Source organism: Erigeron canadensis, chromosome 7, assembly GCF_010389155.1.
Source record: "Erigeron canadensis isolate Cc75 chromosome 7, C_canadensis_v1, whole genome shotgun sequence".
NCBI lineage: Eukaryota > Viridiplantae > Streptophyta > Magnoliopsida > Asterales > Asteraceae > Erigeron > Erigeron canadensis.
The window spans coordinates 38768721-38790922 of record NC_057767.1 but is presented as its reverse complement, the minus strand read 5'-3'; the positions used below and the strand labels follow the sequence as shown (position 1 = coordinate 38790922).

At 32.6% G+C, this 22202-nt stretch overlaps 3 protein-coding genes across 4 annotated transcripts; 2 read left to right on the top strand and 1 right to left on the bottom strand.

The window, feature by feature from the left end:
- Window positions 1–3227: 3227 nt before the first annotated feature.
- LOC122606999 (pyruvate decarboxylase 2) lies at window positions 3228–6179 on the top strand. The gene is made up of 7 exons (XM_043779916.1): window positions 3228–3423; window positions 3593–3921; window positions 4210–4373; window positions 4461–5111; window positions 5226–5343; window positions 5430–5618; window positions 5875–6179. The coding sequence occupies exons 1-7, from the start codon at window positions 3228–3230 to the stop codon at window positions 6043–6045; spliced, it is 1818 nt and encodes a 605-aa protein (XP_043635851.1). The 3' UTR covers window positions 6046–6179.
- A 1774-nt stretch (window positions 6180–7953) lies between these two features.
- Window positions 7954–9766, bottom strand: LOC122607000 (chlorophyll a-b binding protein CP29.1, chloroplastic-like). The gene is made up of 2 exons (XM_043779917.1): window positions 9217–9766; window positions 7954–8441 (listed from the first exon to the last, which is right to left on the bottom strand). Exons 1-2 carry the CDS (start codon window positions 9721–9723, stop codon window positions 8079–8081), a joined length of 870 nt encoding a protein of 289 aa, XP_043635852.1. The 5' UTR covers window positions 9724–9766; the 3' UTR covers window positions 7954–8078.
- Window positions 9767–18130: 8364 nt separating this feature from the next.
- Window positions 18131–22107, top strand: LOC122608280 (high mobility group B protein 1). 2 transcript variants are annotated; one of them, XM_043781368.1, is made up of 8 exons: window positions 18131–18234; window positions 19049–19112; window positions 19766–19885; window positions 19972–20029; window positions 20118–20162; window positions 20571–20651; window positions 21005–21073; window positions 21820–22107. In XM_043781368.1, exons 2-8 carry the CDS (start codon window positions 19051–19053, stop codon window positions 21874–21876), a joined length of 492 nt encoding a protein of 163 aa, XP_043637303.1. In that variant the 5' UTR covers window positions 18131–18234; window positions 19049–19050; the 3' UTR covers window positions 21877–22107. The 2 variants fall into 2 exon arrangements, with proteins under 2 accessions (XP_043637303.1, XP_043637302.1); XM_043781367.1 differs by lacking the exon at window positions 18131–18234 and adding an exon at window positions 18290–18428.
- Window positions 22108–22202: the final 95 nt, after the last annotated feature.

Here is a 22202-nt window from a genome sequence, read left to right as displayed (position 1 = left end):
TGATATTAAAATTGCAGTTTATAGTTATTTTAAGAGTTGAAATATATATAAATTGCAAAGTTCATTAAAAATATTATAGGTATATGAGGTGGAAATATTTAAATTAGTGAAAATTAATAATGGTAATTTAGGCACTTCAAATCATTATTTGATAAAGGTCGAAGGGGTTGCACTTTTCTATAGAGATATAAATAATAAATAACTAGCACGGTACCGCGTAATGTGCGTTGCTCGTGGCGGGGACAATGTGGTGGTGGGGGACGACTGTTGGTGGTGGAGATGGCATTGAGTGATGTAGATCATTAATGTAAAAGTAAGTGATGTAAATGGTTAATTGAAATATTTTAAAAGATAAACGACTGACAATGTAATTTAATTATTAAAGGTATTTTTGACATTCTCACGTGTAACTTTTAACATACGATTATTCTTTTTATAACATAGTATAGAACGAGATTTTAGACCCGTGTCTAACACTGGACACAGGGTTTATGATATTATCAATATTAGATTTTCATACATTTGTCATAAAAGTTTATAATTTTGAAAATATATGGTTCCAAGTGTTATACTTTGTAAGTTGCAGTACAATAATCACATGTTCGTCACTTTCATTATTAACTGAAACATATTGATGGAATTATTTGCCGTATTCATCCCACAAGGCACATGTTATAATAATTTCTCTATCATAAAAATTTTTGAAACCAGTTTTACTTATAATGTGATATTATTATAAAAGATAATTAAAACTCAAATATAAACATGTGATCCTGTAGTTGATATTCAAGTATATGTATTTGATCATTATGCGGGTATATAACACGAATAGGTTTATTTCCAACCATCTGTTTTATGATAATTAGATAACAATTATATATGATTGTTTTCATATTCTTTGATAACAATTAGGACTCTTGATTTGAATGACAATTGTAACTTAAAACATTAATACACAAAGCTAATATATAAAAAAGATAAAATTATGTACCTTTTTTATTGAGAGATTATGTTGAAAAATTTTTTAATTAATTGAATGATTGTAAAATTTAAAAAATGATCTAAAGTTGATGGATAAAAATAAATATAAATTATGTATTCAGGATTAAAAAGTGTAAATTATTGATGGAAAACAAAAAAGTGTAAATTAATGAGATTTTTTTTATAAATTAATATAAATACTAATATATTAATATATTTGGATAATGATTATTAGGATTTTTAATTTATAGTTTATCTACATGATGACATAAGCGAGAGTCAATTTGATAAAATCGAACGATTTGATTGGTTAATAAGTAATTGGTTCAACTGTCTTATAGTATATACTATATTTTAGACCCGTGTCCGTCCAACACTGGACACGGGGTTTACGATATTATCAATATTAGATTTTCATACATTTAAGTCATAAAAACTTATAATTTTGAAGATTTTCTAAGTGTTATACTTTGCAAGTTGTAGTACAATAATCATATGTTCGTCACTGTCATTATTAACTGAGACATATCAATTAAATTGTTCGTCGTATTTATTCCACAAGGCACATGTTATAATAATTTCTCTATTATATAACTTTTTGAAACCAATTGTACTCATAATGTGATATTATTATGAAAGATAATTAATAATTAAAATATAAACATACTTTTGATCATGTATTTGACATTCAAGTATATGTTTAATATATATATATATATATATATATATATATATATATATATATTTAGAGTTCGAATTGTGTTTATATTAAACTAAATATAATATTTATAATTTATAAAAATCTGATCTTATATTTGTTTATAAGTCATTAGGTTTTGAAATAATTTTTTTAGACAATATTTAATATATTGAGATTCTTTGTAACTAATTAAATGATTACCAATTTAAAAATTTTCTCTTAGTTGATGACTAAAAATAAATATAAATTAAATATTCAGGGCTAAATAATGTAAATTATTGATGGAAAACAAAAAAGTGTAAATTAATGAGACTTTTTCTACAAAATAATATAACTACTAATATAATAATTTATTTGGATAATCATTATTAGGATTTTTAATTTATAATTAATCTAAATGATGACATAAGCGAAAGTCAATTTGATGAAATTGTGCGATTTGATTGGTTAATAAGTCATTAGTTCAACTATCTTATAGTATATATTAAAATTAAGATTAAGATAAGATAAAGATTAAAATACACTTTCACCTTTATATCTATATCTATATCTATATTACTTAATAAAATAACAATATTTTCCTCTCATACCAGTTACCTATATCATTTATTCAATAGTTTAAAATTTTCTATTTAATAAAATATTATGAAATAATTACAACATATATCTCTTAATTTTTAAGATAATTTATAATTTATAACATCCAAAAAAACAATATGGTATGTTTTTTATTAATGTATACGTAATATTTTAAAGTTAATCATGTTAAATCACGGTTGTGTATGCGTTACTACAAATCAAAAAATAATTTGAATGAATCATAAACTTTTATTAGCGTATGTATAACAAATATTAAAAGATAACTTAAGTTAAATAATGCATTAAGCATTAAGCATGGTATTAAAACTTTTTTTTTCTTTTTTGAAAAGTAGCATGGTATTAAAATTAGTAATTAGGATACTATACAGGATTGGTAAGCATGGTCTTTAATTTATGTTTTTTCATCTTTTTTTTATATAAATAAAAAAATAGACTTAAGATAATTACAAAATTCGCATATTTTCTTTTCAAACAAACTAATTACCTAAATACATTAATTTTTTTCTTGTAAAACAAGATGCATATCAATTACTCCGTATGAATTTAGGGTAAATATTATATATTTACAGCTAATTATGATTTAAATTATACATTAAAACCGACTTGTATCCCAAGTAAATTTAAAACTAATACCCTTTTTACCAAAAGTAAATCCTAAATAAAAGTATACTTTTATACTCGTAAATATATTTTCCCATAATAATCGAAAGAGAAAACCATCCTCCTGTTTCTTTTTTCACAAAACAAACAATTAAATAAAATATTAATTATTATTAAACCGCCCCTTGTATTCCTTGTCTCTCTCACCCATCAACAAACACAACACTATATATAGTGTTTCCAACCATTACATATCTCCTCACACTAAAATATTCACAACATAAATCATCAATCAAAGCCTTTTCATTAATTCTCTTTTTAAAAAAATATTATATATATTATTATTATGGATACAAAAATTTCTGTCTTGGAAGTTGCTGCTCCTACTTCCAATGGCAACCTTGGTTGCCCTGCCAAAACCAACAATGCTTGTTGCATACAATCTTCAAATGCACCACTGAACTCCGGTGAAGCCACACTCGGCCGCCACCTTGCTCGTCGCCTCGTTGAAGTTGGCGTGTCCGACGTCTTTTCTGTCCCCGGTAACCTTTTCTTTTTCGTAAACTATAAAAAAAAAATGCCCATATACTTGTATGTAACACGTTCATATGTTGTTTTGGCCTGTTTGTATGCCATCTTGGTTCATATGTTATTATTATTTTATTTTATTTTTTCCTATTTTTCGGTCTAATTAATGTTTGGTTTTTTCAGGTGACTTTAACTTGACTTTATTAGATCATCTGATCGCGGAGCCAGGGCTTAACCTGGTTGGGTGTTGCAATGAGCTGAATGCTGGATATGCGGCCGATGGCTATGCTAGAGTCCGTGGAGTTGGAGCGTGTGTTGTTACGTTTACTGTTGGTGGTTTGAGTGTGCTTAATGCGATTGCTGGTGCTTATAGTGAGAATCTTCCGCTTATTTGTATTGTCGGTGGACCGAATTCAAATGATTATGGAACGAACAGAGTTCTTCATCATACTATAGGATTGCCCGATTTTAGCCAGGAGCTTCGCTGTTTTCAGACTGTTACTTGCTTTCAGGTATCTATAAGACTCTAGATCACTTTTCATTCCAAATATGATTATTAAGCTAACAAAAACAAAAACTGATTCAATAGTAGTACTTTTGTAACTTATATGTAAATATATGCTCAATGCAATTATACAAAGTTGTATACAATTGCTATAAAATTAATGAATCAATATGCATATTTGTATTTGATTAGTTGAAAAAGGATTTAGTTAACCTTATAATTTCGCATTATATAAAGCGTTGTTTGTGGCAAAAAATTATTACATTTTCTAAACTAGTTAATGTTTATAATGTAGGCTGTGGTGAATAACTTGGAAGATGCACATGAACTGATCGATACCGCGATTTCAACTGCCTTGAAAGAGAGCAAGCCTGTTTATATCAGCATTGGTTGTAACTTGGCTGCAATTCCTCATGCTACTTTTAGCCGAGACCCCGTTCCATTTTCTTTAGCCCCAAAGTATGTTCCACATTTATTTAACCTTTAAATTTATATAAATCTGACTTATATGCTTTGAATTTATGAATTATTTGTTTGATGGTGTAGGGCGAGTAATCAGATGGGTTTGGAAGCAGCGGTTGAGGCTGCAGCCGAGTTTTTGAACAAGGCGGTAAAGCCTGTTATGGTAGGTGGGCCTAAACTGCGTGTTGCAAATGCATCGCAGGCTTTTGTTGAGTTAGCAGACGCTTCTGGATACGCTCTTGCTGTAATGCCATCAGGAAAAGGTCTAGTTCCAGAGCACCATCCCCACTTCATTGGGACGTATTGGGGCGCTGTAAGCACCGCCTTTTGTGCAGAAATCGTTGAATCAGCTGATGCATATGTATTCGCTGGTCCTATATTCAACGATTACAGCTCTGTTGGTTACTCTCTCCTTCTCAAGAAAGAGAAGGCCCTTATCGTGCAACCTGATCGTGTTGTGATTGGAAATGGGCCTACTTTTGGTTGCATTCTGATGAAGGATTTCTTGCAAGCTCTTGCAAAAAGGGTTAAGAAGAATACCACTGCTTATGAGAATTACCATAGGATTTTCGTCCCTGAAGGACACCCTCTAAAATCTGTTCCTAAGGAGCCATTGAGGGTTAATGTTCTGTTTGAGCATATTCAGAAGATGTTGTCAAATGAAACAGCTGTGATCGCTGAAACTGGTGATTCTTGGTTCAATTGCCAGAAACTAAAATTGCCACAAGGATGCGGGTAAGCTTCATATATATATATATATATATATATATATATATGGTGTCAATGCATTTTACACATGTTTTATAATTCCATATAGTTTTTGAAATATCGAAAATGGCTCTGTTGTAGATATGAATTCCAGATGCAATACGGGTCCATTGGATGGTCTGTTGGTGCTACTCTTGGGTATGCACAGGCTGCAACTGATAAGAGGGTGATTGCTTGCATTGGTGATGGAAGCTTCCAGGTACATATGATCCCAAAATAATATCCACTTTTCTGTTTTTTTAAAATAAAAGTTGACGCTTTGTAAGATGATTCTTTTAATTACAGGTTACAGCTCAAGATGTGTCCACAATGCTGCGATGTGGACAGAACTCCATCATCTTTCTGATAAACAATGGTGGATATACTATTGAAGTTGAGATTCATGATGGTCCTTATAATGTGATCAAAAATTGGAACTACACTGGTTTAGTTGATGCAATTCACAATGGTGAGGGCAAGTGCTGGACTACAAAGGTACGAGACTTCACGCTAGAACATGTCAATATGTTTGTATAATTGATGTTATTGTAATCTCAAACAGGTTATATGAGTAGAAGTTGAAATAGCTAAAAGGATTGTGTCAACCCAAACTGACATGTAATTTTGAAACGTTCTAAAATTGGCCTGTTTCTGTTAAGAGCTGTTTTGACCCATTACCCAACCCATCCAGTTTTCCACTTGTATCAATACAAGAGAGACTTATTCACTATGAAACTCAAAATATTTGTAGGTGTTTTGTGAAGAAGATCTTATTGAAGCCATTGAGACAGCAACAGAAGATAAAAAGGATTGCTTGTGCTTCATTGAAGTGATTGCTCACAAGGACGATACAAGCAAAGAGCTGCTCGAGTGGGGTTCAAGAGTCTCTGCAGCTAACAGCCGTCCTCCAAACCCTCAGTAAAAGCTTTTTGTCCTAATATGTGGCAGGCATTCTAATCGTCTAGCAATAAACTTGAAGTCGTTACTTCAAGTATCTATTTTTCAAATTTACTGCTATAGTCTTCCCTTTTGGGACTATTATTATTTGTGAATATATGAGAGAACTTGATTAATGCAAGTCATTAATCATACTTATTACTATTATTAATATATTCTTTTCTTCATCTTTATTCGTTTTAATCCATATGTTATTATCCTATCCAATGAACGAGGTTTTCTTAATTGTTTTTGGCTTAGATATTCATTTTGAGATAAGATTAAACTAAAGGTACTCTTCTTTGTAAAAGTTGCATTACATACAAATGATTCATTGATTTGAAAAATAAAAAAGTAAGCATAGATGATGAATATAAATAAAGATGCTTTAACATGTAGAAACGACATATATCTTAGGTTGAAAACGACATAAAGCAAAGATTTATAAATTTTGATATGATGTCAAAGCTTACATTACAATGCATTTAAATTCTAACTCAATGTTAAATTTTGAATGTCACCAACTATCACAAGTTTAATGTCTGTCTTTAAATACAGGGGATGTTTCTGCAAAATAAAGATAATATATTACAATTTGCAATAACGATAATCAATCGTTGGTCATAAACTGGTACTGGAAAAGAAAACATGTATAATGCCAAAGCCAAATTATTATTATTATTTTTTTCTTAACCATTGGGTAATAGCCCATTGGCGGAAAGTGGAGATCTTGAAAACAAACTTGAGATAACTAAACTTATACCCGCATAATGCACCAGCGGTGGGGTAGTGATGGCGGAGGTGGTGATGGTGATGGGGGTGACAATGGTGGTGACGTAAAAGTAGTTGATGTTAAAGGTGGTATTATAGTTATTTTAAGTGTTGGGGATCTATACTGTAAATTATATTAAGGGTATTATAGGTATATTAGATAGATATATTTAAATTAGTGATAAAGAATGGTAGGCTAGCTAGTTGACGGGCTTTTAACTGCGGTCTGGTTTCAAAGACCGGACACCTATAACTCGATTGAAGGCCTTATATTAAGGGTATTTTTGGTATTTCAAAGACAGAAAGTTTAAGGAAAAAACAGGGTGGTTTTTTTTATTAGATTAGATAGTATAGATATAGATATAGATATAGATTATGAGATTATTAAATGGTTGAGAATCACCTGGACACTAGCATGACTGGGGAACTAGTGGGTATCAAATGGTACATGGAATCAGGAGGTTTCCATCCAATTACCCATATTTTTCCAATTAAAACCATCTTATATAACTATATTCTACACTGTGATGGTACATATGCCCAGCAGTAACACTCTATTGCATTGAGCTCTAGTTTTGACTTTTGAGTCTGGATACTTTAGAACTTAAACTCAGTGGATACTTTAGAACTTAAACTCATCACTATGTTCGCCAGTGGTAAATCACATTTAAAAATGTGAAGAACTCGATCTGAACTTCTGAAGGATAAACAGCTAAGCTAGAATTTCCACATCTTCAAGTGTTTGGATATTGGCAAGATCTCTACTTAATCTTTTTTGTTTTCAAAAATACATTCGGCTAGCTCGAGGCGGAACCTCATTTAGTGACACTCATAGAGCTAATGTAGATCCTCGTCGGTCGATCATAGATACATTTCTGCTTTAAAGGGAGTTTACACTGGCTTACTTGATCATATATAAGTTTCAAACTACCAACTTCATGTATGAGAGTGATCCTAAATTGGCCGGGTCACAATTTGGACATCTTTTTTCTTTGGCTTGGGTAGATCAAGTGTTGTCATGTTGATATCACAAGTTCTTTAAGTTGACGATCGAATTCAATTAATAGACTTGGCAAAGAAAACTTTAAAGATGGGATTTAATTAGCTAGTGTACAGATCCATATGAGTGACAATAACAGCAATATATTGTTTTGCTTAATTCGTCAAATGTTACAAACTTTACACGATAAAGGTAGAGATAAAGATGCGGATGTGATTATATAAAATGGGAATGGCAAAAAAGAGGGTTTAAGAGAAGAAGCCGAAGGTGTCAAGGATAGTAGTGTGAAGTGGGTCGCTCAAATGGGTAACCCAGTTGTTAAGTGGGCCCTTTCCTGTGGCTGCTGCTTGGACAGCAAAGCCGAGGAAGGCCACCATGGCAAGGCGGGCGTGTTTGATCTCTGCCAATTGAAGGGTGGCTTTCTTCTCGGGGTCGCTGGCCAAGTTTAATGGATCAAATGGACCACCTGGGTAGAGCCTCTTTTCGGGTTCAAGCTCAGCATTTCTTTGGAACTCGATGAACCCAATGACCAAAACCTCGATCCATATCAAAGTAGTGATGGAGAACGGAAGTGGTTGGCCAAAATACGATGATCCGTCAATTAGTTCCACCTAAGAACAAAGAAACCGAAAAAAGTTACAATTAATTAGCTTACTTGATTTAAAAATCCATCTATATATATCTATCAATTTTGAATACATCAAAACTTCCATCTCATAATATGTAGTTTGATATTAGCATAATGGTGGTAAATTGCGGACATAAAAACTTTGGACAAAGATATACAGTTTCGAATAGGATATGAAGAAATAACCTTGATAAATGTTCATATATATGTAAAAGTCATAATACTATACAAATACATATGAGGGGTAGTTATGATACATTTGAAGCAAGTGAATAAGGTGAATCAAAGTGTGAGAAGTAAATTTCGCGCATCAAATTGTTAAAAAAAGTAAGCAGATCAAGTGCATCGAAATGTAGAAATTGAGTGCATCATATTTGATATTTCTACATCTCATACTTTAAGATCCCTCACCACCTTATATCTAAAGAGGCTTCTAATTAAGGGTAATGTTATTTGTTACACATGGAACACCTTAAATCTATTATGTAAGTTTTTAATCGATAAGACCTCAATCAAACTATCATCATAAATCATATAAAGGACTTTCAACTTATTTGACCGATTTTAGTTTCAAGTTTAAACCGATGTTGATCCTATGACATATACAGGACATCAATTAAACTATCATAAATCATCCTAACGAAATAATGCCCTTATCTACCAATATATATAAACTAAAAAACCAAGACAAATGTATTGCACTAGTATTATTATGAATGCATGATATATAGTAGTAAGATATATGCATACGTATATACCTTTCCTGCATCTTGCCATGTAACACCAGTGACAGACTCGACTGTAAGAGCACCAAGTGTAGCCAACATAGCCCATCTTCCATGGATAAGCTCACACTCCCTAAACCTTTGCAGCCCAAAAACCTCATCATAAGGTTGGAAAGGAGTCGATTTCACATCCGCACTCTCGAACCTAGTTCCAATAACATCCCCTGCCAAATTCTTGGCCAAGTTTTGGTCCAAAGAGTCCAAGTCAAACTGCAAGTATTCTGCGGGTTTGCCCAGACCAAAAGGGTCAAACCCGTAGTCACCAACCAGACTGCCGTCTAGGTACTCTGGTGCTTTTGCGCCAGGGTACCATAATGGACGGTCAGATGTGACAGTTTTTGATACTTTTTTAGCAGGGGCGGCCTTTTTCTTTCCAAACCCGAACCGGGCTGTAACTCGGCCCGAGTTCGAATGTAGGTCTGGAAGACGGGTTCCGATGAAGGACGATGCAGCGGCGGCGGCGGTGGTGGACGATGCCATTGTTTTGTGTTATTATGTGTTTGTGCAATGGGTGAGTGATGAAAAAATATTGTGGTGATTGTATGTATAGAGTTTAATGAGATAACTTAGAGAGTTTTGGCCGTTGGATCAAGAGAGTGAATCCATCTGATGGCTGAGATAGTATAGGCCCTTATCTACGTCTTATCTGTTTGTGAAGAATATTTGGTTTTCATTGGTGGCTTGTGGCTTGTGGCTTGCATTCTACTTGAAACTTCATTTACAATTGGCAAAAAATGTTGTGACACCAACTTGTGTAGTAACTGTAATTCAACGGGTCTGTTAAAAAGAAGTAAAATTGCTATTCAGAAAATGTTGAGTTTTGACTCTTACTTACATGGCTTGACTGGTATTTTTTGTGGGCATTCCTGTTTACACCTCTTTTTGTCTATTGACACCTCTTATAAGAGGTAAATTTTAAGAGTAGAAGGGGCGAATTTCGCTCCATCTGACTTGACATTTTTTATTACAATGTCCTCAACTTTACGTCATTTCAACCCGACATGTCAGAGCAAAAGAGGCAAAATTTTGAGTAGAATGGGCGAATTTATAAGCAAAAGGGGCGAAATTTGCCCCATCTGACCCCACACTTTTGTTGGGATTTCATTAACCGGATAACGTAAAATGGGTCGGGTAACCGACCCGGTTTGAAAACAAATTTTAGATTACAAATCAAAGTGCTAAGCGGAATCGTGTTAATAAACTGTTAGCAACTATTAAAAATGTATGGTATCATTTTAGGAGACATTTAATAGTTCTAACATCCCGGACCAAGATCACCATGCAATGCAATATAAGTAACTTAATAAATACAAAACTAACCTCATTACGGTAGACAAGATCCCTCATGATGTGGAAGATTCCGGAAACGAGATTCCAAGTGTAGAAATTCTCCGTAAGTGCGTACACGAACAATGTCTTAACCAAGGATATGCTAGACACCTTTAAGTTTACGACCGCAACAAACGAAACCCTTACAATTCCACCTAGTGGAATTCGATCCTTTATAGCTGAAACAATTTTGGGGTTTTGCTTCTTTTGGGATGTTTGGTTACACACAAAAGGGAGAAATAAGATTTTCACCTTTATGTGTATGTTAGGGGTTTGTGAATGAATGAATTAATTAGGGATTTCTTAAGGTATTTATAGGGAAGTCTTCTAATCAAATTATGAAACCAAAAACCCTAAAAATCCCTTGCCAATTTCATCCTCCCCCTTGTAGGATTGATCTAGAACCGCCCCTAGGGGATATGTGGGTTGGACCGGATTTTCCTTATTTAATTAATTAACTATTAATTAAATATGGACATTTAAATATTAATTATCCAACCCGTTAACTCATTTAATTAATTAAACTCATTTAATTAATAAGTTATTTATCAATCAATTAAAACTAACTTTAATCAACTACTATAAATAACAGTTGTCGTTTTATCCGTTTATCCTCACTTAACTCGGTTTAATTTATAAACTATTTAATTAAATGTGTAAATGATCAAATATCATTCCGTAGCTTTATGGTTAAATATTATATATGTTCAATTGTGTATAACCCTACAGGCTCAAAGATCCGAAGACATATAGTTAGTCGGGTCTACGAAATTCACACAATTTCAACATTTTTTCCCATACCCCTATTACCTATATGGCTGTATGTCACTTTTATTCGACAATGTCAGGGCAGAAGGGACGAAAGACATTCACGGATTCACCCCTTTTGTCCGACAATATCGGTCCTAATAATAAGTGGAGGCTAATTTGAAAAAGATAAGAAAGACATACATGGCTGTGAAAGAACGCTCAATGAGACATTTTAATTAAATGGGGTTAAAAGAAGCCAAGGAAGATAGAGATAGTCTGTATGATTTTGATTTTTTTTTAAAGGTTTGATTTTGAGTTTGAGAAAATCTAATTTGTGGGTGGGAGAGACCAATGTTAAAAAATTTTAAGAAGAAATTGAACGGGACATTAGCCATGATCTTACACCAAAAATCAAATTCTATTTAATTTGGGGTTTCATTAGGATTCGTAAAAGTGGTTTTAATATGACCGATGTTTAAATAAACGGGTTTTATCTAGGGTTATTGTTTAGATGCCTTTAATATGTCCCGGTTAATAAGAAAAATGGGTTCTATTTAGGGTGTTCTATTTAGGTGGCCTTAATATGACCTGATTAATAAAGATAGCGGGTTTCATTTGGGGGTTCTATATATGTGGCCTTAATATGTTTCGGTCAATAAGAATAACAGATTTTATTTAGGGAGTCCTATCTACATTTGTGTAGTAGTGTCATGATCAAACAAAGAAGCAACCAATGATAACTCTATGGTATTATTCATGTGTGATGGTGGTGGAGTATACCGTAAGAGGATGACAAGCATTAAAAAAAGTTTATTGAAAAAATGTAATTGTACTTTCAAATTGCATGGTCATTATTCAGAAGCATGTGATTGGAGAGTAAATGTGATATATCATACACATAATCATGACACAAATGATGCGTATGGTCATGCGTTTGCCAGACGTTTACCTCCGGATGAAGAAGAATACGTAAGGACACAGTATTACTTAAGTTGGTTCGGTTTCTACCATCGATTTTTATATATGAAACCGAAGTCGAACCGATCCATTTGGTTTCTAAAAGACCAAAACCAAACCAATTCGTTATTTGGTTTTCGGTTTTCTTGGTTCGGTTTTATCTTTATTTCTGTTTTTGGTTTGTCGGATCGGTTTTTGCGCATCTCTAGTATGTATGGATTCGGAATTTAAATATATACTCAAAAGGGGCGAAATCGCCCCTTCTGCCCAAGGTAAAAGTCAAAATTAATTAATGGCGTTAAATAAAGGTTGACCGTCACTAGTAGAAGAGACGAATTTTCAAGTCACAAGGGACGAATTTTGTCACTTTTAACGTATGGTGTCAATATCCAAATTCTTTGGTATCAATAGTATGCCCCATTTTTGTGATCACATTCTAAATTTTTACATTGACTATCTCAAATCTAATGGGATTCAAATTAACTAGATTTTCCAATATAACCTATATCATATATGACTAGTAGGTCATTTTGAAAATGGTTGGTAAGATGAAAAGAAGGGGGTTTATTAAAAACATGTTAATTATGCGAAAGTGTGTTATTTGACTAATTACGCATCTAAAAGAATAAAACCAGGCTTTTAAATGGTTTTGTAATGATTAAACATAGATTAAGGAGATTTCCGAATCACAACGACTAGTTTCCGTCTTATTTTTTCATTATTATTATTGTTTACAAATGTAATTACAATAATTTAATTTTACTATATCAATATATAAATGTATAGTTAGATAAAAGAGAATAATAATATGATACCCGATAAAATTAATCCACTAGTATAGTTTTTGAGAGTACTTGATAATCTAATCTAATTAATACTATATTAAAATGCTTTAATTTAATATTATAGCTAGCCCCTTGGTGTTTGGTATAATGGAATGAAAATGAAAAATAAATAACGAGAAACACTTCTCATATTTGGTTATACTGGAAAAGGGAATTCATATTCGTACCACAACAATTGATATATTTACCACAAATCCGTTTTACTGACATGTACAGTATGTTATAAAAGTTCTACATTGTAGTGAATAAATCAATTTTTGTGGTACGAATATCACTTCTCAATTGAAAAATAATTATTTTTTTCTAACTATTTTCATTCTTTATAAATATTAATTTTTTATGATTTTTTTCCTATCAAATACTCCACTGTTGATAATGATTAGAATAGATATCTTTGAAGAGAAATGATATTAGTACTATTTTTTTCAATTAATTTACCATTAAGTACAATATATGTAGCAGACTGTACAAGTTAGTAATGCAGTGTTGTAGTAAAAATATTAAAACAAATGGTACGATTATCACTTCCCATGAATGATCTTACCAAGAAATCTATTTTAGTGGTGAAAAAGAAAGCGAGAGATTTCTTTGACTTCATAATAGATACATACATTTGGAGATGGATGAATAACATAATAAATCATTATATGTTGAGTGGCTTCTTATTTTGATTTAATATTGTTAGATGACAGTTTTGGAAACTTAATGTGCCACCACCACATGGGGAAGGAAAAGGAAACTTGTGGTGAGATGATCTATTAGAAGAAAACTAGTAGATAAATATATAATTATCTATACATCTATATCTATATAATTTTATAAAACATTTTATCTTTTTCAAAATTTTAAAAGATGATTTGAAATACTTAAATTACCTCTTTTTTATTAACTAATATAAACATCTCTAACTAATATATCAATAATACCCTTAAATCACAACCATTTATATTTTTCTCTCTACTCAAATCTCAAACACTCATTTTTTCTCTCTCCTCTATAAATCATTTTATTCCTCTAATTCCTTCAAAATCTTTCGACTCAAAAACCATATATCGATAAATTATAAAAGTTGTATGAGTGTTCTTAAAATTTCATGTTTTTTCATTAGAAATGTGAATAATTTTTAAATCGGAGCCCGTACGGCCAAGGCATTTGGCTATCACACTCCATGACTAAGCACACCTCCCAGAACCTATCACCCTCGCCATCTCACCTTCGCAATGCGCGTATACTTTTTCTCGTTATGAAAAACGCATTTCCTACAAGTCTAACCAAATCAACGTAAAAATTTGTTTACCTATCTTAATAACATAAAAGAAAAACCGAACTCTTTTATATATTCCTTATGTGACTAATTTATACCCATTACCCACATCATTATTGGCCATTTATTTATATGTTTTAAGTCTGTTTTGTGTGCATTTGGCGCGTTTATGGTGTTTGTTAATGGTTTCAGGCGCTTAGCAGGTTACGTAGTCATTTGGCTCACATTTGGAAGACTATTGGCTAATACAATAATTCATGAAGTCGAGAGTTGATTTATGCAAAAGAAATGATGAAAGTGGCGAGTTGAAAGTTGAAAACAAAGTTATCGAAGTCTATGTGTCCACTGCGACGCAGTGGAGGTGCACATTTGCCCACTGCGCCGCAGTGGTTGTTCATACACGAGTAACTTTTTGTCCAGTGAGTTTTGGCTGCGCAGCAGTGGTCGTAATCGAGGATCACTGCGCCGCAGTGATCAAGCAAGTCAACGGAGACAAGTCATAGGGCATGATTGGGCCGCAGTGGGGGTGTGCACGAGCCCACTGTGCCGCAGTCACCCAGTTTGCACGCGAAGATTTGGACAGAGATATTTGGCTGCGACGCAGTGGAGGCCATCACAAGCCCACTGCGCCGCAGTGGGAGGCTGGTCAACAAAAGTTAACGGCCGACTTAAAGCCTTATTTTTCAAGGGGTATAAATATAAACCCTAGGCACGAATTTCAAGGCATTCAAACTCTTTCTAGGAGCTGCTCTATCGGGATTCTTCCTTCTCCAATCAAGTGTTTCACTTAGGTGGGTTCATCGAAGATATTACGGGCACCCATCTAGATCGTATCTACATTATTGTCTTGCAATTTATTTTCTTCAAACAATTGGTACATCATGTTTCTTTTCTTTTTCATTGATTATTTTGAATTGATCATGAGTGGCTAACTGTTTAATCATCCACCTTGATGAAACAAGACGGATAATGTGATTGCTATATTTTTAATTCAAAAGGGTTTATTAAATTATCGTTGTTCCGTGATCTTGATGATTTTAATTCTTTTCATTTAATTAATTTCGATATTGGTTGCATATGATTCTTCGTTGGTGGTACCAGTTGAATGTGTATGTGATTTTAAAACGGTTACTTGTCTATAAGTAATTATCACTAGTTCATGGTATGATAATGAATATCATTTTAAGAAAATATTAAATTTGTCAACGTGATTGATATCGGTTGGTGGTACCACGTTATTGTCACATAGATTCAATTGATAATTTGATAGTCAATAAAATTGATTGTTAGGAGAATTGTCTTGGTCTTGGTGGTACCGGCTTGGGTAATTCAACTAGTAGTTAGGTGATTCGATAATTTGTTCACGGTTGGTGGTACCACGTGAGTAGTATAATCTTGTCACGACTATCTTTTAAATTCTAGAGAATTTGTTCCTCATCAAATGCAATCACATTTGAAGTCAAGGGAAGTCAAGGTGGATGACTTTTAATTATATTGTCTGAACTTGTCTTTTAAATTTATGCAATCATTTTGCAAATCAATTTATTTAATTGTCAAAGGGGAATTTCGAAGCAGCACCTGTTTTCCAAACCATTTAACAAGCAACTAATTATTTCACAGTCCCTGAGAACGAACTCAGACTTACCTCTTAACTAAATTACAAACGATCGGGTCCATTGCCCGTGAGTGCGTAGTAGTTAATTCTTTGGTAGTTTTAGTTTATAAATTTAAAGCTCGATTTTGCACATCAATTCCTTTCGCCCCATTTTAATTGTCATATTTTGACTGGTTAAGTCTTTTTCTTTCGACCTTTACAGTAATTATCTTTTTTTTTATTATTATTTTGAACAGCATTGGTGAATGGACTCAGCGGCATTGCCTCTTCATTGTCCGGTAAAGATCGACCGCGTCACCAACACAGTCAATCCGAGGGCATGACTGGCGGTAGAAGTCTCACTACCGTTCTGGAGGAAACCAGTTAAATCCTAGTGAAAACTCTTATGCCCCACCTCATTGGCAAGAACTTCCTAATATGCATTTCAAAAGTTTCGAACCCGTGACCAACAATTGACTGAAAGACATAAGAGGACTAAATGTCCGGTTAAGTTAAATCCTACGGTAAATATCTTTTTTTTGTTTTGAGTTAAAAAAAAATCCATGATATTTAGACTAATACAAATATAGATAGAGAGATATAAATCTTGACTAGTTAGTCAGTGGAAATCAGATAAACAAATGGACCATAAAATTGTTTTAAACTAATTCTTAAACTCGTAAGATAAATTAAAAAAATAAACGGGACATAACATGCACATACAATTAGTCATTAGAGATCAAGAATTCAAATCATATTTCATGTTGATAATAAAATTTGAACAATTAATCAAAACAGAGAATGATGGGAGACCAGAGGAAGCGAATGCATGTGGGTTTAGATCTAAATATTGAATAATATTGGTGGGAATATGGTTTTCTTTTACACAGAATGATTTCGTCATTTTCATATTTAAAATATGAGATGGTACCCGCACAATACGACGGTGGTGATGATAACGGGTGGTGCTGGTGGGGGTGATGGTAACGATGTGGTTATTAATTTAAAAGTGATTGATGTAATGGTAGTGTAAATAACTTTATTAAAATTATTATAAAGATATTAGGTGGAAATATTTTTATTAATAAATAAAGAAGATCGATACCTTGAATAAATATAAGTGGAAAATACTTTAGGAATATATTAGGTAGATTTAGTGTTTGAGTTAAAAATGTGTTAAAAATTAAGGATATTTTGAGTATTTTAAAAGTAGAGAGTTAAAATGAGGGGAGAATAATTTGTTTATTAATATAGTATAGATATAGATAATGACTTATTATTATAGCATTATAATCATATATATGAAATATATTTATCATCTAACAAGATTCTAAGATTTCACAACGTGACATCATGTTATTAACCAAAATCTTTTTAGAAAAGTTTGGAGTTAAAACAACTCTTATAGGTAGGTTATTTTCGCAACCTGGTATTATATAATTGTTTGAAAAAAAAAATAAAAAAATGAAACAATGGCTTGAAACATATGTGTAGATGACCCTTTGTCCCATATTAAGTGTCCTAGTTTGATTTTTTTGATCTTTTTCTTTCAACTTTAACCGTAAATATTGTTGTTTGTGTTATATAACAGTTGATATAACATATATGAATTGATTGAGTTTCAAATGCAGTTTTCGCTGATAAAACTTTCATCAACTAATATATGGCACAAACAAAGATATATACGGTCAAAGTTATAAGAAAAAGACTTGACCAGTTAAAATAGAAAAATTAAAATAGGACATGAGGAGTACTTAACTAAAAATCGACAAAATGCAAATAAAAACGTAATATATGTATTAGGTCTCTCCTTATAGGAAACCATATCTTCCTTTATTCTTCAACTATTTATCAGTTTTTTTTCTTCAAGAACACCCCAAGAACACTCCCCTTCTTGTAACCTCCATATTCTTCCTCTCACATCAGTATAAGACGCGCGTTTAAAGTTAAAAGAAACCCCATAAACGTCGTCGACCCACCCCATGCTAATAGCGTATTCCCCTCTTGGCGTCGGACAGCGCGCTGGGGAAGACGTCCTTAGCGGCCTGAAGTATGCACCTAAACAAAATAAAAAATCCCCCGAAATCAATACCAAATCCAAAGTCATAATAATAAAATCTCAAACTAAAAACAAAAAATCATATATACATGATATAAACAAAATCGCATAAAAACACCCGATTCTGATACCCACTCACTACCCATACTTAAATTCCCCTACGACTACTTTTGTCTGAAACCGGCTCTACCCGGTAAACCAATATTCTTTCTTCTTTATTTATTGCCACATTCATTTTATTATTATTTTAATAGAAAAAATCTTGAAGGAAGTCAACCGGCTTGTCCGGTCACCTCCATATTCTTTCAATTTTCTGCTATACTTCAATTTTTCTCACTCTCTTTCACTTCACCGATCACAATTTCAATTTGCTTCATTGATTTTTAGGTATTTATTTATTTTTCATTCAGATCTTCTTTTCAATTATTTATTATTGCTATATATGATTTATGCTTATTCGTTTTTTTATATAATAATTATATATATTTGTTGATTATTCAGTTTAATTGCTCTTTAATTTGAGTAATTTGTATTTAATTACTGTACTACACACTTCAAAACTGTTAAATTCTCGATTTTTTTAAAATATTTTTTGCTGATTTGATTAAAATATTTTTTTTACTGATTCAAATAATTCATTGGTTTTATTTTTAACTTTGTTTAGTTTTAATTAAAATAGTTTTTTGATTAAAGTTATAGTTTTGTAGCTGTTTTTTTTGCAAGTAATTTGATTTTTGTTTCTTATTTTTATAAGAATTATCATTACTGCGTTGACTTTTATGCTTCTTTTTGGAATTAAAATTTAAAAGTGAAATAATTACAGTTTCATTTTTTTTATGCTTTTGTTTACATATTATGTATTTTTTTTTTATCATTAGATTGGACTTTATATGTGGAATGATGTACTATAAAGTCATTAAAGTTAATATAATTTTGAAGCATCTTTTTGTTTTCTATTTATAATATATATAAAGTTTTGAGCTTTTTTAATTTCTGGGCATTTATAGATATGAAGGGGGCTAAAGGTAAAGGAGCAGCAAAGAGGGATGCTTTGAAGCCGATTGATGATAAGTTAAGATCGTTTTCGATTCCATGTTCTTTTTCGTTATTGTTATATTAATTTAGGTGACGTAAACGAGTGTATATATATATGATATAATTGACAACGAATCAATAGAAAAGGCAAATCTCTTTCATCTACGGTGAATACATATATTTTGGCTAAAAAGGGAAAATTTAGGCGTAAAATGTTGAGCGTTGGTTATATATCAAGAGTAAAAGGTTAAGTGTTGGTTATATTAGCCAGGACAAATTACGGGAACTAGCAAATAGTTTCATTAACTTGGATATTGTTGAAAGACGGCCTTTTTTAAAAGTTTTGATGGTTCTTATTGAGATATTTGAAATTCAATGGGAAAGTTATAAATAATGTAGAAATGTGCTGCATTCATCGTAGTTTACTCTATTGGTGGATATTATTATATTAAAGATTCTTTAATATCAGTAATCGTGTTTCTTCTTCTCTCTTGCTCATTTTCTACGTACATTGCGGTGGCATGTGTGCTATATGTAATAAAACAAATATATTTGGTCGAAAAGGGAGATGCTTAACATAATAAAGGAGCTTTTTCTATACCATCTTTTTGGTTGAAGGGGTACTTATTGTGGATGTAAAGGGTATGATTATTGTTTGCTAATTTTATATATCTTTTGTTATATTTCAGAAAGGTAGGGAAGAGAAAGGCACCTGCTAAGGCTGTTGGCAAAGGCAAGGCCAAGGGTGGGAAAGCAGCAAAAGATCCTAACAAGCCAAAGAGACCTCCCAGTGCTTTCTTTGTCTTCCTGTAAGTGTAATTGTATGTGTACTTTTTGGTGTTCTGACTACCTTAATTGGATATTGCTGATGATCGGTGGCGTCTTATTGTAACAGTGAGGAGTTCAGGAAGACTTTCAAGAAAGAAAATCCAACTGTGAAAGCCGTTTCAGCTGTAAGTAGGCCTACACTATCAGGATTACATGGCTACCTTCTGATTTCATTTTCATTTTCTCATCTTACGTACTCGTTTGATCATACAGGTTGGAAAAGCTGGTGGAGAGAAGTGGAAATCCTTGACTCCAGATGTAAGTAATCCGATCCTCCATGGGGTTGGAATTTTAATTAGAAACCTTTGCCTATTTATTTTTTCTATAATCCCATCAAGTACGTGTGTTTTACACGTATTAAATATTCTTTCCCCGTATCTGTGTGGACTCTATGCATTAGTTCTGGTAAGACTGGGCCATGCGCCGAGGAATCCATCTCTTTGAAAGTTTAGGAACCTTGATGTATCTGTATATCCCAGTGTTGGTTGTGGATTCAAAAACTTGTTTCTGCTGTATTGTTGGGTCATAACCACTTAATCTCCTTCCTTTTCTTGTTATATATTACTATATCGTTTTTAGAATTTGAAAATAGACTCTAATATCTATTCGTACTTGTAATTCATCAAAGTTTTATCAGAGCTTAGCTATCCTATCTTCTCTTGGCAGGAAAAAGCACCATACGAAGCCAAAGCAGCAAAAAGGAAGAGTGACTATGAGAAAGTAATGAGTGCTTACAACAAGAAACAGGTAACCTTCATGCCTTATTCATTGCATCAGCACAATAATGAATAATCTGTTCACTTCATCGTTAATGTTGAGGTGGACCAAAACACTTCTTTCTATAAATTGCTATTAAATGTTAAATATGACCATAGAAGCCATGCATTTACAACTATACGAGTATATTTTTTTTGAATATAAAACCATTTTAAAAGGTTGCATGCATCAATACACTTCAGGCGACTTCCGACCGGTTCACCTTTAAGAGTGTGTCGTTTATATCACTCGTATTATCCGTTACAGATATAACATACATGAATCAACCTTATATAAATGAATGGATCAAAATTGCCTCCTCTAATTTATGTAAAACCATACAGGAAAGCATGGCTGAAGATGATGATGAATCTGATAAGTCGAAGTCTGAAGTAGACGAGGAAAGTGGACAGGTATTCTTTTTTATTTTATATATTCTTTTGATCTTCTTTCCCTATAACGGGCGTTTGAACCTCATGAGCAGTCTATTGCAAGAGCAATGCAATTGATTTTTGTGTCCATCGTGGCTGTGCTTGGTCCAAATTTAGAAAACCACTTGTAACTTTGTAAGAAATACCTAAATAACCCTTTACTTGAAGAAAGTAAACTACTTTTGACGGTTTGTAAACTTAGTAAATGTGTCTAACTCAAATAGATAAGTAAGGATTAACTTTATAAACAACTGTATTATATGGCCTTTTGTTTTATAATATCAATGTTCTTATAATGAACCCCTAGAAGCAACCATATTTGTAAGTTGTACACGCTTTGAAATACCTAAAAACGCCATACTTGAATAGCGTGGGAAAAAGTTATTGATATCTTTACAAAGACATTCTACCCGTCTTAATCATTGTTGATCTAGAGTACCAAAAACTAGAGGCTGCAATTTCATATAAAAAGGGAACAGTCAAAGGGGTTGAAAGTCGCACAAAGTGTATTATTCATCGTTATACAGTGGTTTGTTCTTATATCTAATGTATTAAATGTTTTTAATGAATACGGGTCTATCTAGCCTGTAGTAAAGTCTACCCATTTTGATGCTTTATCAAACCTCTCTGACCTGCCGAGTTTGGCACCTCAATCAAATATACATTCCATGTTGGTGCATGTGTGCTGGAATGATGTATGTTCATGACATGTTTGAGTATCATTACAGGATGGCGGCGATGACGAAGAAGATGAGGAGGATGACGACGATGAAGATGATGATTGAAGTCAGAGTTTTTCACGGGCAATATCTGTCTAATTCAGACCATCTTTGCCAAAACTTGGATGTTTATATTTCATAGTTTTACTTGATTATGCTCTTGCTTGTGTACGTGGCCGGAGTTGCATTTTCTCTTCAGTTCTTGCAGCAATAGTTTAGGTTTACATAATGACCTTACTTATGTACCGTATGATTTCATTTAGTTTGAATTAAAGTGTTGATTTTACCTTGTGTGAATATCGTTTCAAATAGAGCTGCACAATTCACAAGGACCGATCCAGTACCAACTAGAGCTTGTCTTTAGAAACAACAAACTGGGTATATTAGATAAT